The 14,638-nt window shown below is 33.8% G+C and overlaps 3 protein-coding genes across 5 annotated transcripts; 1 reads left to right on the top strand and 2 right to left on the bottom strand.

The window, feature by feature from the left end:
• Positions 1-31: 31 nt before the first annotated feature.
• LOC105201928 (probable serine/threonine-protein kinase mps1) lies at positions 32-8,928 on the bottom strand. The gene is made up of 8 exons (XM_011170213.3): positions 8,356-8,928; positions 2,973-4,345; positions 2,481-2,704; positions 1,866-2,394; positions 1,537-1,697; positions 1,254-1,465; positions 629-1,012; positions 32-150 (listed from the first exon to the last, which is right to left on the bottom strand). Exons 2-8 carry the CDS (start codon positions 4,313-4,315, stop codon positions 124-126), a joined length of 2,880 nt encoding a protein of 959 aa, XP_011168515.1. The 5' UTR covers positions 4,316-4,345; positions 8,356-8,928; the 3' UTR covers positions 32-123.
• LOC105201927 (cytochrome P450 9e2-like) lies at positions 5,077-7,509 on the top strand. The gene has a single exon (XM_011170212.3). The coding sequence runs from the start codon at positions 5,709-5,711 to the stop codon at positions 7,233-7,235; it is 1,527 nt and encodes a 508-aa protein (XP_011168514.1). The 5' UTR covers positions 5,077-5,708; the 3' UTR covers positions 7,236-7,509.
• Positions 8,929-9,457: 529 nt separating the features above from the next.
• Positions 9,458-14,329, bottom strand: LOC105201929 (casein kinase II subunit beta). 3 transcript variants are annotated; one of them, XM_011170217.3, is made up of 5 exons: positions 14,243-14,329; positions 13,601-13,676; positions 12,691-12,793; positions 11,792-12,173; positions 9,458-10,987 (listed from the first exon to the last, which is right to left on the bottom strand). In XM_011170217.3, exons 2-5 carry the CDS (start codon positions 13,670-13,672, stop codon positions 10,879-10,881), a joined length of 666 nt encoding a protein of 221 aa, XP_011168519.1. In that variant the 5' UTR covers positions 13,673-13,676; positions 14,243-14,329; the 3' UTR covers positions 9,458-10,878. The 3 variants fall into 3 exon arrangements, with proteins under 3 accessions (XP_011168519.1, XP_039308897.1, XP_011168517.1); XM_039452963.1 differs by having other exon boundaries at positions 13,601-13,889; positions 14,243-14,303; XM_011170215.3 differs by lacking the exon at positions 14,243-14,329 and adding an exon at positions 14,093-14,226.
• Between the last annotated feature and the right edge of the window lie 309 nt (positions 14,330-14,638).

Below are 14,638 nucleotides of genomic sequence, written 5' to 3'. Positions count from 1 at the left end.
TTCGTCATTAGCCTTCTTTGATATGTCATAATTCTGTATATTTGCGCTTTATTGCATATTGTCTCTTATATGTATATACAAACGCTTTTATGTACATCAGTTAATAGATAAGTTATTATTACATTATGTATGTCGCCTTGTGTCTAATACCTGAAAAAATCAGTAATAAAACATTATTAATTTTGATTTAATTAGATTGTTTATTAGTTACAATATATACTAGAACTATTCATTTATAATTTATGTAATTCACTTTTTAAATATTATATGATTTACATTTAAGTCATTGTCAAAGTTAAGATTGAAAGCAAAAACAATTTCAATATTCAGTGTAATGTAATGTCTTGCTATAGAGCTAAAAAAGCTTAGGCTTATATAAGTTTAATGTTTAGACTTTTTCAAACTTTAAATATCAAACCTAATTAAAAGTTAAAATACTAATAAATGTGCTTAATATGAATGTAAATTACTTATATATAATTACTATACTTTGCTGATAGTGGAAATTGCCTTTTTATGTCAAAAAATCTTTTTTCACAAACGCATTTTCTTAGTAGTTTTCATATTTTGTTGTACCCATAAAAATTTTGTATAACAAAGGCGGGTTTATATAACAATAAGTTTTCACCTCGACTAATAGCCTCCATTCGTCCTCGCTCAGAGCATGCTTTATCTTCACGAGAACATTTGCTGGGATGTTGGAAGCCACCGAAAGTGCGATACTCGGCGTATTGGGCACATATTGCACCTGCAACAGTTGTGACACCGTTGGTCTTGCTTTCGGGTCGTGTTGAAGACATTTCCGCATTACGTCGATTAGAACAGGCGGTGCGCGCTCACAGCTTTGACGGTCCTCGCCGCTTGCCGTGACCGGGAACGAAATGTTCGGCTTCGGATTAGTTATAGCGTTCACCTTTGCCCACTGAGAACGTATATGATGGAAAGGCGTGTGCCCATACACCAAACTATACAAAATACATCCCAGTGACCATACGTCTGACTTGAAACTTATCTGTCGGAAGAAAGAACACAATTTCTAATCCACTTTTGCGTGTGCTTTTCAATTTGTTAACTTTTAATCTATTCGAACTTTAGTATCAAGTTATAAACTTTTAATTTAGTGTACATTCAAGTAAATTCTAATTTTTAATTTAAAAGTGAAATTTTAATATCTATTTTCTTGAAATGTTTTCTTGAATAATCACAAGAAAGACATCTATATATTTCGAATTACTAATTATTTTTTATCTTACCTTATATTTAACATGGTGCGTAGGCGAATCCGAGTTTCCACCAATATCCATTAAAGCTTCTGGACTAATATAATTTAACGTCCCAATCGGATTATTTTTTACAACGGATGTCATGTCCGAATTTACACTAGAGGCGATTCCAAAATCTATTAATTTAAGTCGACCTCGTACTAGTAAAAAATTCCCTGGTTTCAAGTCTGAATGTATGACTCCTGAACACAAAGACATGTTTATCAACGAACAAATATGATTTTATAAGCGCGATTGGATGCATTATTTTTACCATTATCGTGTATGTGTTTTACAGCCGTAAGCATCTCAGTCCAATAATACAGAATCATTGTAATAGAGATTTGCTTTTCTTGGGACATGGATTTTAGAAGTCGACTGAGATCGGTGTCGCCCATTTCCATCACTACATAAACCATAGAATCTTTAATGTGACTGAAACAATCAAATAAAATTTACGAGAATTCGTTAGAAGTGAGTACTTTGTTAATATTATTTCGAACATTATCAAAAACTCCCATTTTGATCTCTCAAAAATGTTTTTAAAGCAAAAACACATTTAACTTATCGTTACCTTCGAATAATGTTGCAATATATACTCACTAATCGAACATTTTAACGACGCAGGGTGCTTGTAATTTGTGCAACATGGAAATTTCATCCAAGCAACCCTGGGCTGAATCTTTGTCCATCTTGCTTAAGTCAACGCATTTGACAGCGCGTAATTCGCCAGAGGACACGTCCTGCACTCGTAGGACTTCGCCGCTCATTCCTCGCCCAAGAGAGCCTAAGATCAAGTACTCTTTATCTTTTACGATTAATGTCTTTCCTTGCCGTTGTGAAGGAATGCCCGAAGGTATGGTGAAGGGTACGTTTGCAATCTTATCTATTTGCTGAAACTCCTTGAATTGTTTCTCGCGGGCCAAGTAATGTGAATTTTTGCAGTCTGCATTCGGAACATTATGTTCCCCGCTGTATTTTTGAGAATTCTGTATTAACATTCTGTCCACATTAGAATCAATTATCATCTGTTTGCCTTCATTTTTATTTTGCACAGTTTTTGTATTATTCCCCAGTACATTAGATTGTTTGTTGTCTTTCACTTCTTCGATAGGTTTCACCAATTTCGGATCTGAATGCAATAAAAACGCATAAAAAATACAATCATATTATAAATTAAATTTATTTACATGTAATTTGATACGCTGTAATACTTGCCATTATCGTAATTTGTTTCCGTCTGCATTAATTTCACGTCTGATAGTCCAACCGTTTTCTTACTTCTGTCTTCTTGTTGCGACTCAGATGTGACGTTCTTTACTTCTGAACGTGTATGCAATGGGACCGGCTTTGATTCCAGAGAATGAGCCAAGGAATCACCGTGTATTAATGTAGCATCTGTTAAAGGCCGTCTCATGTTTTTGATATCCATTCCAAAGTATCTAAATAAAATAAAATTTAAAATTAATATTCTCTGTTGTGTAAAACCGTATGAAAGAATGTTTTCTTTTAAATGTGAAAAGAGCGATAAAGATCAAATTTCAAGAAAATCTTATTTTTCATAACAATTTGTCTAAACAATATTCATAAATCAATTACATTTTGTTCCCAGAGATAAACAGGAACAGTCATTGCTAAAAAAAAATTAATTAAATATTGTTCTCTCTATCTCATTTATAATGTACAATTGTAAAATAGTATACTTCAAACCTCGAAGAATCTGGTTTTTCCACAATGGGTGTACGAATTGCATTCTTAGACATTTGCACATGATCTCTCGCAACAAAACTTTTTCCTTCCATCGGTGTATGTCTCACATTACCATGATACCAATTGGACGATGTTGTGGAAGGTGTCTGAACATGACTCTTACTCGGACCGCCAGATAATTTGTTTTGTGGAGTTTGAAATAGTTGCTTATGCGACGTGCACGGACTCGGATGCACATTGGTTTGCACATGCTTCAATGGAGTTTCCGAGACCAAGCGATTATTCGTCGCTAGCAATTTGCCCGTTTCGTTCAATGAAGGTGTGCTAAATTCCGCGCACGTATTTTTCGCTGGTGTATACTTTTCATTCGCTTCGTATCTTGTAACGTTCTTTTGCGGACCATGTCTTACAAGATGCATCACATTTTCAGATGTTTGAGATATGCAGGGGGCGGATTCCGACAGAACGTTCGGAATTTTGTAAGTATCTTCCTCGCAATCCTTATTTGTCTGCTCGTTAAAGCTATACGTTCCTTTATATCGTTGATCATCCTTGCTTAGATTCAACTCATTACTCCTTGTTAACAATATCTTGTTCTCTGCCGGTGTGCTGTACACGGATCCCTCCTTTCTTTTATTTAATATATCTGACATGTAAGCGTTTTCATGATGCAACTGATTACTGTTGACTATTAGTTGTGGATTCTTATTGGTATCAAACTTTGTGTTATAATCCCCTTTGTAAACCGATAACGATGGAGGAAGCAAGGCTACATTTGTTGAATAATTATGAACAGTATTCGCTTGACTTTTCAAAGTAAACGTTCCACTGTGATATTCCTGTGTTTTTTCTTCTTGCTTAGAGCTGTAAGTCTCTACTTTATTCAGCTCGCTAACAGGTATATCTGATATATGCCTTTCAAAATTTACTTCGTTGACTTTACATTGTTCTTTATCAGTTGCAATACTTCTTTCTCTTTGTATAGAAGGAGTGCTAGTTACAACTTCACGATTCTCTTTTGATAGTATACACGCAGTTTTCAAGACTCCATCCGTTAATTCAATCGATGAAGAATCAATGCCTGCTTTTTTAAGTACGAGCGTTTCCTGTAGGACATCTTCAGCAGGATCGTCTTGCGGCAGAGGCTCCTCGAAATCCGATTCGTCCCCAGATTGATGAGGTTTCTCCTCACTTTCATCATCGTCGTCTTCCTCATCATCGCTTTGCAGAAGCGCCTTGAGGCGTACTGGTTGAGACTTTGGGAGTGTAACGTTCTGTGTTGGTAATCTGCCAGCGCTCATGCTATCAAAACTGTATCTGTCGTTTGTTGTAAGCTCCGACATACTGAGACTTCTGAGACTATCTTCACTGATCTATAAGAAGAAAATATATTTATCAATAATTACTAATATTAATGTATTACAATCAGTTGTAGCTATTCTATGAAAAAAGCATCTCTAACAAACGTAAAACATTAAAGATTACTATTAATTGCACTAATGCTGGATTTTGTTTTGTCATATTTATGTAGAAAGATAAATTACTAGAAAGGTATCTACAATACATGATCTTATTATTACTACCTAAACAATTAATTCAATTTGTAATGAATACGGACATACTAGGTGTACAATGTAAATATATTTTAGTGTTCAATTTATCTGTATACAGCTGGAAATTCTTAAAATTTAATAAAAAAAATTAAAATATTAACCAATATTAAAAATATTAACTAATTCATTAAGTATATATTAATTTAAATTCAATTCTGTAAGAAAATATATTCTCCTTCTAAAATACTGATTTTTTCAATACATTAAAAATTAAAAGTTTACAAAAATAAAATTTTAATCAATTTCTGCATTTTCTGCAAAAGAACTAGTTGTATTTCATTTCAGAACTATATAAATTGTTTATAGATATATATCATGAATAAGATTAAGATATGATATCAGAAGAAGATATCATATCTATTATCTTATTACAAAATGTTAGACAATGACATTGCTAAAATAAAATTGATCTTTAATCCATTTCTTTAAAAAAAGAAACAATAATATTGTTTAGCATGCGGATAAGAATGTTTTCGAAGAATGGCGAGATACATCTTAAGAATATAGTCAAGGCGACTTTATGACGTCAGCGTCTACGCACTTTCGATCATATTAATTTTATCGAAGCGTACGTGCAACAGCCAGTAGAATTTCGTGCGTGGTGTGCGCCGCCTTGCTAAATAATCTATCGAGTTTCGTTTCCGAATAAAACAAAAGCACAATTGACAATTGACAAAACTTGTGCATTAATGTAATTGACAATTTGGCACTTTTTTCACGTAATTGACACTATTCTGACATTTAAATGTGAAAATCAATTCATCAATCCTAGTGAAAATTGCCAGCAATCAAAAACTTTAATCATCTACTTAGCAACGTTTGCCAGCAATTTGCCGGTAACTTTGAAATCGTTATTATCAAAATTCGTGCTGTTGCTGTTATGTTGCCAAAATAACATTAGAACCATACAATTCTGCCACATTGCCGATAACGTACTTTGACGCTGCTATCTTGTCGTGCTGATAATACATACATGCATTGTTGCCTATGTATTGCTTCAATTTGAAATCGTTGAAGACAAATATACGGGGAATTGTCAGTATTACAAGCAATCACAGCCACTGCTGAGACCTTGTCTGGACAGTATTTTATTTATAGAATCAGTTCAAAAATTCCTGTTACGATGGAGTTATTTACTTTACTTTTGATTATTTTGACAGCAAGTATATGTCTTTATCACTTTGTTCTAAGCAAATTAACTTATTTTGAGCGGCTGAAGATCCCGCATATAAAACCAATTCCATTCTTGGGCAACCTGGCGCCTGTCGTTTTCGGACGTATGAACCCGATGGAGATTCAACAAAAACTATACAATCTCTACCCGGATGCAAAATACTCCGGCTTCTACATGTTTCTTAAGCCCATCTTTATGATCCATGATCCAGAGCTGATTTCAATAATTGCCACTAAACAATTTGACAACTTCTGCGATCACAATGGCTTTGAAAATAAAAGTGCCGATCCGATGGTTGGTAAAAATCTGTTTAACTTGCAAGGAGATCATTGGCGCGAAATGCGAAGACTTCTTACGCCTAGTTTTACATCCAGCAAGATGAAGACGATGTTTGGACTTATGAGTCAGTGCGCCGAGAACTTTGTCAATTTTGTGGCGACAGAATCTGGAAAAACCGGCAAGACATATAATATGAGAGACATACTTTCCAGATATGCCAACGACGCAATAGCTACTTGCGCGTTCGGTATTAGCGTGGATTCTTTTAAATATCCGAACAATGAATTCTTTATGCATGGTAGCAAAGCATTGACTTTTGATGTCAGGACACTATTCAGAATTTTCATGATTGGATGCTTTCCGCGACTTGCGAAACTCTTCAAGTTGAAAACATTTAGCCCAAAAACAGAAGGTTTTTTCAAAGATATTGTTGTTAACACAGTGAAGACTAGGGACGAGCAGGGAATTGTTCGTCCAGATATGCTTCAATTAATGATGGAATCCAGGAACAAAGATAGCGGACCCAAGTTCGACATCGACGATATGACTATTCAGGCATTTATGTTCTTTTCCGCCGGATTCGATTCTGTATCATTAGCCATGTGTTTCATGACGCACGAAGTCGGCATCAATCCCGATGTTCAGAACAAATTGAGAGAGGAAATCGACGACGTCCTTAGACAGACCAACGGCAAACCTACCTACGAATCAATCAATCGTATGAAATATTTGGACGCTGTGGTAAACGAGACTCTCCGATTATATCCAGTATCACCTTTCACTGACAGAGTATGCGTTAAAGAGACCGAATTGCCACCAGCGACTCCAGATGGTAAACCAATTATGCTAAAGCCTGGAGATGGCATAATGCTCCCAGGTTTTTCTCTGCAGCGCGATCCAAAGTATTTTCCGCATCCAGACAAGTTCGATCCAGAAAGATTCTTAAACGGACTTAATGTGGACAATTCAGTCTATATGCCATTCGGTATCGGACCCAGAATGTGCATTGGTAATAGGTTCGCTATAATGGAAGCAAAAGTCATGCTGTTCTATCTGCTTTGGCATTGCGATCTCGAACCCGACGTTAAAACCAGTATTCCTGTGGTGCTTAAGAAGAGATCACCCTTTCTAACAGCGGACAAAGGCTTCTGGTTGAAGTTGCGAGCAAGAGATTCGAAGATTCTGGTTACACAATAATCAAACAAATATAGAGTTGATGAACAATGATGAAGCATATTCGCACTCTTTAAATATGAAAAACACAATATTTTCTACAATTATGCAATAAAGTTACTACTAAATTACTACTTTTATTGAAGATTGTAGAATTGAACATTATACATAATAGATTATATAAGTTTATTTATAAGTATCATTTTGTAGTATGTGCAAAGTGTGTAAGGTTGAATAATATGCAATGCGTATTTTTCTAATGTAGTTGTAAGTAGAAGTATATTACAGATATGTGTTAGTCTTCATGTTTATTTTTTTTCTACAAGTAATTAGTATCTAATTTACAGATACCAATAGATATATTTATATATTATTTTAATATATAATATTTACATATTAAAGGTATATAATAAAATAATAAGATAACTAAGGAAGAAAAAATTTTTAAAGAAATACAAATAATTCTTGTACTTGAATACTAAATACTTATTTTTATGACACAAAAACACACAGTTTATTATAAATAATAAATTACAATTTTTATATAGAATCTTAAACATAAAGACTTAATAAATATTTCCATTTTTAACATAACTCTACCTCAATATCTCTAGAACTCTTAAAAACTCATAAGATAATACAAGCTGCACAGTTTTTACATATGTGTTATTATTTTTCATTACTCGGAACATCTTTTCAAATAAAACTTGAATACACAATATATGTTAAAATAATTTTCTAGTTATTTATCTTTATGTTGTAAAAGAATTGTACCAAAACAATGTGCGCAGTACAAATAACATAAAAATCATCATTGCAAATATAAATTAACAATTCTATATTCTGCTATAACTAAACTCTTTCTTAAAAATTTCTATCTGGTAAATCTGTAAAAATTCCTATTGAATTTTTATCAATTATTAAAGTTTATTAAAAAATATGCATTATCATGGATAAATAAAAAATTATATAAATATAAAAAATCTAATGCATTTATTTAAAAGATATTTATGCAAATGATAAAGCTGCGACTGTCATCATTAAAAAAACACAAAGAATGTAAGAGCTAATTTTTTGCTGCATCTTTTTCTCTTTCTCTCCCTTTGTCTGTACAAGTTGATTCCAACTTAGTCATGTGACTCACCGAAATAAATAAGTACCCGAAGAGGCATCTGCGGCGTGCATTAAGAATCCTTCATTGATATTCTCGATGTCAAGCCTTCTTCAGTGCTCGGTCTCACCGATCGAGGTACATCGAACATGCAAAACGAGGAGACAGAGAGAGAAAGTTGAAAGGATGTCTCTGCCGCGATAGACGAGACACGGCACCTGTCAAACTGAGCAGTCTCCGTAGATCGGTCCGAGTCATCGATTGACAGATAGTACGTCGTTCACGCGCGTCACGTGGCTCGTAAGTGACACTTATTTACACTCGTTATACGACAGTTTTACCTGCGTACGCTACTCGGCATCACTACTTCGAGCATCGCTTCTGATCGCTTCGAAACTTGAACGTCCTCGACTGTACCGGTCGCTCGTATCGCGTCATGGCGTTTGAATTCACGAATACGCCGCCCATTGGCTGATATCTAGAAACATTTTGGTAGCGAGGTGCGAAGAGGAGATAGGAATATTTTAGCAACGCCATGCTGGCGGGACATTCAAATACGGAATTGGTTATGCTCTTGTAATATTCTCTGTATACTTATAAAATTTGAATTATATGTTATAATTGAATATTATACTTATTAATATATTACTATATATTACTATATATATATTATAGTGTCATAGTGACATAATATATGAGGTCTGTTCGAGTTGCTTGAAATCCCTAAAAATTTTTGCACTTGAGATGAGATAAATATATATTCGATCGTAAAAAAGAGAGAGACGACAAAGAAATTAATTCAAAAAGGGCAGCAACACGAACAGGCCTATGATTTTGTTAATTATTTGTATACATACTTAAATAGAGCAGATTATACATGTGTGATACTTTTAATAATGGTCTAAATAATAAAATGAGTTTAAATGGAATTATATTGAATATCAAATTATCCGTAAATATTTTTCAATAAATTCAAAATTAATAGCAGCTTTTTTAAATTTTAAAACCAAATTTATTTGATTTTAACTTCTATATAAAATATTTTGTAGCGCAAGTTTGATCACGATTAGTTCGCTGATTGGTTGACGTCTAGGGAATTTTTGGGCTTATATACGAAATTCTTGTATTCTTATTCTAACGCACTGAAGGTATATTTTTAAACACTTTTTAAACAAATAACTCTAAACTTACTCTTAATTAAGTCAATAGCAGATACAAAAAAATGTAAATAATAAAATCTAAGCATTACAGATAAACCGATCACAGTTGAGATGTTAATAATTAGTTCTATAAAAATTCATGTATTCATGAAATATAAATTGTAGACAAAAGCATTGATCTAATAACTTGTCTATATAAATACAATTAACATATGGTAATATGAATTAATTAAATTACGTACTTTGACAAACATTCAACTAAATTTGTATATAAAAGAAAAAAGCGTGTAAATAAGTCATGTTTTAATTTAAGGTGGAAATACAATACAACAGTTTTTCTTAATATCAATTGAATTTAGAGATATGAAATCCATTAGACTAAAAACTCCATCGTTACGCAAACGATTGTAATAAATACAAAATGAAGAAATTGCTACTAGTAGTTTTGCTGCTGTATGTTTTAAAAATCAGTATGCAGAATTTTATCCTTTTGTCGCAAAATGGTTCTCCCACCGAATGCTAAGTGGCTAGAAAAATGTTTCGGGAACTGTGATAGAAACTAAAATAGTTGGCTTATAGTCCTCTTTTCTCTTATTGAGAAATACAGTCTTCATTTCTGAAGTTCCTCCCTCTGAAATATTGTCTCGTGATCGACAGTTTTTGTTGACAAAAATTATGTAACCCATTACTTATACAAATATATTAATAAATCTGTTTCTGTCACAGTTCGCACACAAATTATTCGGCGATTAAATTAAATTATAATTAATGGCTATTTTCCTTTATACATCTTCTCACGTCTTGAAAAGAACCAATGTGAACCCGGTACTACTCGCTTCTCGACTTTCCCAGGAAGTCTGCTCCTGCACATGTTTAGGAACTACTTGGCAGCAAATATGATGACACAAGCGATTCGTACAAAACGGGTATGTGTTCTATTTATAATCATCATCTCTTTCCTTATTTACGATCTAGTAATTATTCTAAGCGTGATTTCCTTCTCCTTCTCTCTATTTTTTAATGAATAATGCTCAATGTTTCTATACAAACATATTGGTTCTTCACGAAAACGACTGTTGCTACAAATTTAAATTAACATGACAATGATTCACACGACGAAACTAAACGCTCGCCTCCCCCCTTCCTCTCTCCTTTTTTTCTTCTCTTTTCCTCTTTCTCTCTTCTCTTCGTTCAATGTCAGGAACGTATAAGAGTGTCGAGACAATGAGCGAATCGAAAGAGTTATAATGAGCGGCTTCGTAGAACGTGTCCTCCTTGCACGGCAACGTATTGAGGAAACAGAGATATAAAAAATATTTTATTTAAATCTTTAAGGACGAAATTAGGAATTGCGAGTAATGAAAGGAAGTATTCTAGGCTACTCGCTAACATAATTTTAACGTTTCCCGTTATTATAGTTGAGAGCCCGTAATGGTGCTTTGAATGTGGACGCAGATTGTTGCTGGATCTGATATGCTACAGGATGAATTTTAAAGCCGTATAATCTGGAAAAGAGAAACTATCTTTTAACTTTCACACATCAACCCTATACATATGAAAAAGTAAATTTTAGACGTTAAGAAAGTTAGTTATGAGATTTCTTGTTAAATATATTTATATTTAAATTGTATTGCATTTTTACATTAATTAATCTTTGATATAAATAAATACTATATAAATACATGCTACATATATTTTGGTTAAATAAATGGATCATCAGCCAACTATACATATCTATCTTTTACTTAATGATTTTTTTTTCATATGCATAATGACAATAAATATTTCGAGCTGAATCATTAGAAAATTGAATATAACAAAAAGAAATGAACTTGATTATTCTAGAAATTCTAGATTAACAGAAAAATTTAGAATTTTTAAAGTATTTGCATGCAGTAACAGTGAGATCTTTTTAGTTATAGGCTGTTCATAGTTGATTCTTATATTTAAGACTATAAAGTATCATCTTAAGATGTCATCAACCAATCAAAGAGTTGTATTAGCATCTTAAGACATTACTTAAGACGGTCTTGAAATAAGAATCATCTATAAATACTGGCCGTAAAGTGATTTATTTACGTGTTTAAATAATCTCTATTTATTGTATAAATATTTTTATTTCATACAACAAATTTATTATAAAATGATGAAAATCTAATTCAATACTTTCAGAAATTTTCGTAGTCAAAGATAATATAGTGAACATTGACCTCTTTTACTATACAATTAGTTACTCTTATTGTAATTATAATTATTCCACTTATTAAAAATACCCATCACTTGCATAGTGATGAGTATTTGATACTCACCTAGGTACAAATTGATTTGCCGCACGTTTTGGTCTATATTCAGGATGGACCATGAACAACATATGTGGAAATCCCGTTCCAAAATACGCTCCGTCGGTGTGATGATGTCTCGAACTCTTCGGTGTATAAACGTCCATGCACTTGGGACAATAGCTTTTAACCATTGCTTCGCCGGGAACGTCGCTAAGCCCTAGCGGTAACATCGGCTGGGATTCACAGTAAACTCGCGGGCAATGACCGAAATCGCCCGCTTGGTATTTCTCAATCATCTGAGCAATGCCACGATTTGTAAGTATGTAACGTGCATGGATAAGACCATAGAGCATCTCCGCAGCTTGCTCGATCAAATCTGATTGATTTGGATTATCGTCTAGATCATCGTCTAAAATAGATAATAAACGTTAGAAGTAGTCGTATTTAGCATAGATCTTTTTTGTTTCTATTTCAATTTATTTCATATATCCATTTCCATCAATAAAGATTAACTTTAATTTGTACTTATTCTTTTTCTTGTTTCTAATTCTTAGAATTAGAAGAAGATAAAGAGAAAGTTAGCCGCAAGATTAAAGTTATCTATATTGGTGAAAATAAGCATTAACTCTATAAACATGTATTTCAAACCAATCAATTTCTATCCATAAAAGTTTCTCAAAATTTCAAAGGCAATTAAATTATACACATTTTATTTTATTTTTTTTACCAAAATGAAGTACAGACATTTGTCCTAAACTTATAATCCTAAAAAATGTTTAAAAAATTTTTAACCACTTTAAATTGATTAAAAAATTGAAATATTCATTGTAGAAATATTCATTTGTAGAAATAAAGTGTAGTTTAAACATTGTATTGTAAGGGTTAATAATATTTAACAATTCAGTTTCTTGCTCAAAACAACTTACCAGGTTCAAGATCTAGAATCATATCTAATGCCTGACGATAATGTGGTACTTGTTCATTCAGTCCCGTTAAATTAAATTTATCTTGAATATAGTCCTCATCCACCTAGATACAATTTAAGCAAAAACATTAATATATAGTAAAAAAATCTTATTTTATTTTCTTCTAGTAAATTCAATAGGATGCACTAGTATGCACTGATGTACATTAAAGTCGTTATATATAAATCGATGTACAAACACGTATTTAATACAAATATATAAATATATTAAACTTCAAAATCCATAACATACTTTATTATGCTATATAATAAAATGTATATTGTATCATTTAAAATATCTGCATTTTATTTTTACACTTATATTAGATCAATATATAGCAACTTTACTATGCTCCAGTGCACGCTAGTGTAGTCCAATCAAATTTATTATTAGATTCTAAGAGTAAATCTACTAGGAAAAGGAAGTAGAAATGTATTTTAATACTTTGCCTACTATTCAGGTACATCAGTACACATGGTGTTCAGCTCTTAGTTGAATATAACTCATGTGATTGGCAAAGTATTGAAATTCAAACATGTATAATCATTATCACGATTTATAAAATAAGAAAGGAATTTAACTGTATATTTTAGCATAACACAGTAGTTATATATGTAGTAAGATGATTAGCAAAATGTGTACTATGATCATTAATAGAAAAATAAAGTAACATCCTTTGCAGTTTTGGTTATTTAACTGCTCCATTATTTTTACTCCAGTTATAAATAAGTATTTGTAGAATAAACATCTTTTACATTAATTTGTATTAATAAAGCATAAAAATAATTTGACTTTCCAGGTAGATATCGCAGTTATCTTAAGTTAAATACGTCAAAGATGACGTCGGGGACGCGCCCCTGGCTCCACTCACCTCGCAAAAAAACTCGTTTCCACGTAAACCGCAGAACCACGAGATCCAGGACACCTCCTCGGAGCTGCTCATTTTCCTGCGGCAGAAGAAACCGTAGGGAGAATCCCGTTATTAAGGTGTTAGGTCGGTAGGCGTAGTAGGCGAGGAGAAAGGCGACGAAGGCCGACGAAGAGGTTGCACGTGTACCCGGATGGCGCGCTTTCTCGTTCGCACGCTGGCTCCTACACACGTGCGTGTGCGAAGGCGAAGGCGAAGGCGAAGGCGTCGGCGTCGTCGTCGTCGTCGGCGACTACCACATTGTGCGGACAGAATTGGTTAGAGGCGCGAACGCGGGATCGTCAAGGGAGACGGGGTGAAAGCAACGTATAGACGTACAGACGGACGGTCGACGGACGGACGGAGAACGGGGTAGCGCGGGGGTGTGCAATGGAGCTCGCTTTACTAGGCAAGATGCCCGACAAGTTACGACCAGTCCGGCGCGTTCACACCTACGTTTCCGTGGTCATTGCTGGTTCGTCAGCTGTTTTTCGAGCACGGTGCACGGTCCGACGCGGCCAGGAAGCGCATTACTCGTGCAAATTGCCAACGCGGAGCACAGCTACCCGAAGAAAAAACCAAAAATAAACAGCCTTTGCGGCTTACCTTTTGATGCTTTGATTAGCCACGCTTGGTCAACCGAATGGAGTATAGCTGGCGCTATCGAAGCGCGCGCATCTAGAGCTCCTGTAGAAAAGAGTAGCGCAAACACAATCACCGCCATGTTCGACCGAACTGCAAGGCGCGAAATATGAATGATATGTCCGTAGACATTAGATAAACTCAGCAAACTATATATAGGCTGGTATTCATAGTCGATTCTCTTTCAAGATCGTCTTAAGTAATGCCTTGAGATCCTAATACGACTCTTCTGATTGATTGATGACATCTTAAGATAATACTTAAGACAATTTTAAATATAAGAATCGACTATTAGCGCTTTCGAGTGCACTAGGTTTTAATCCAATCAAAAGTCGAGTTAATGATGCCATATACTAAAAT

This window comes from Solenopsis invicta, chromosome 1 (genome assembly GCF_016802725.1).
Source record: "Solenopsis invicta isolate M01_SB chromosome 1, UNIL_Sinv_3.0, whole genome shotgun sequence".
Lineage (NCBI taxonomy): Eukaryota > Metazoa > Arthropoda > Insecta > Hymenoptera > Formicidae > Solenopsis > Solenopsis invicta.
The sequence above is the reverse complement of the archived record's forward strand: the minus strand, read 5'-3'. Positions and strand labels throughout refer to the sequence as shown.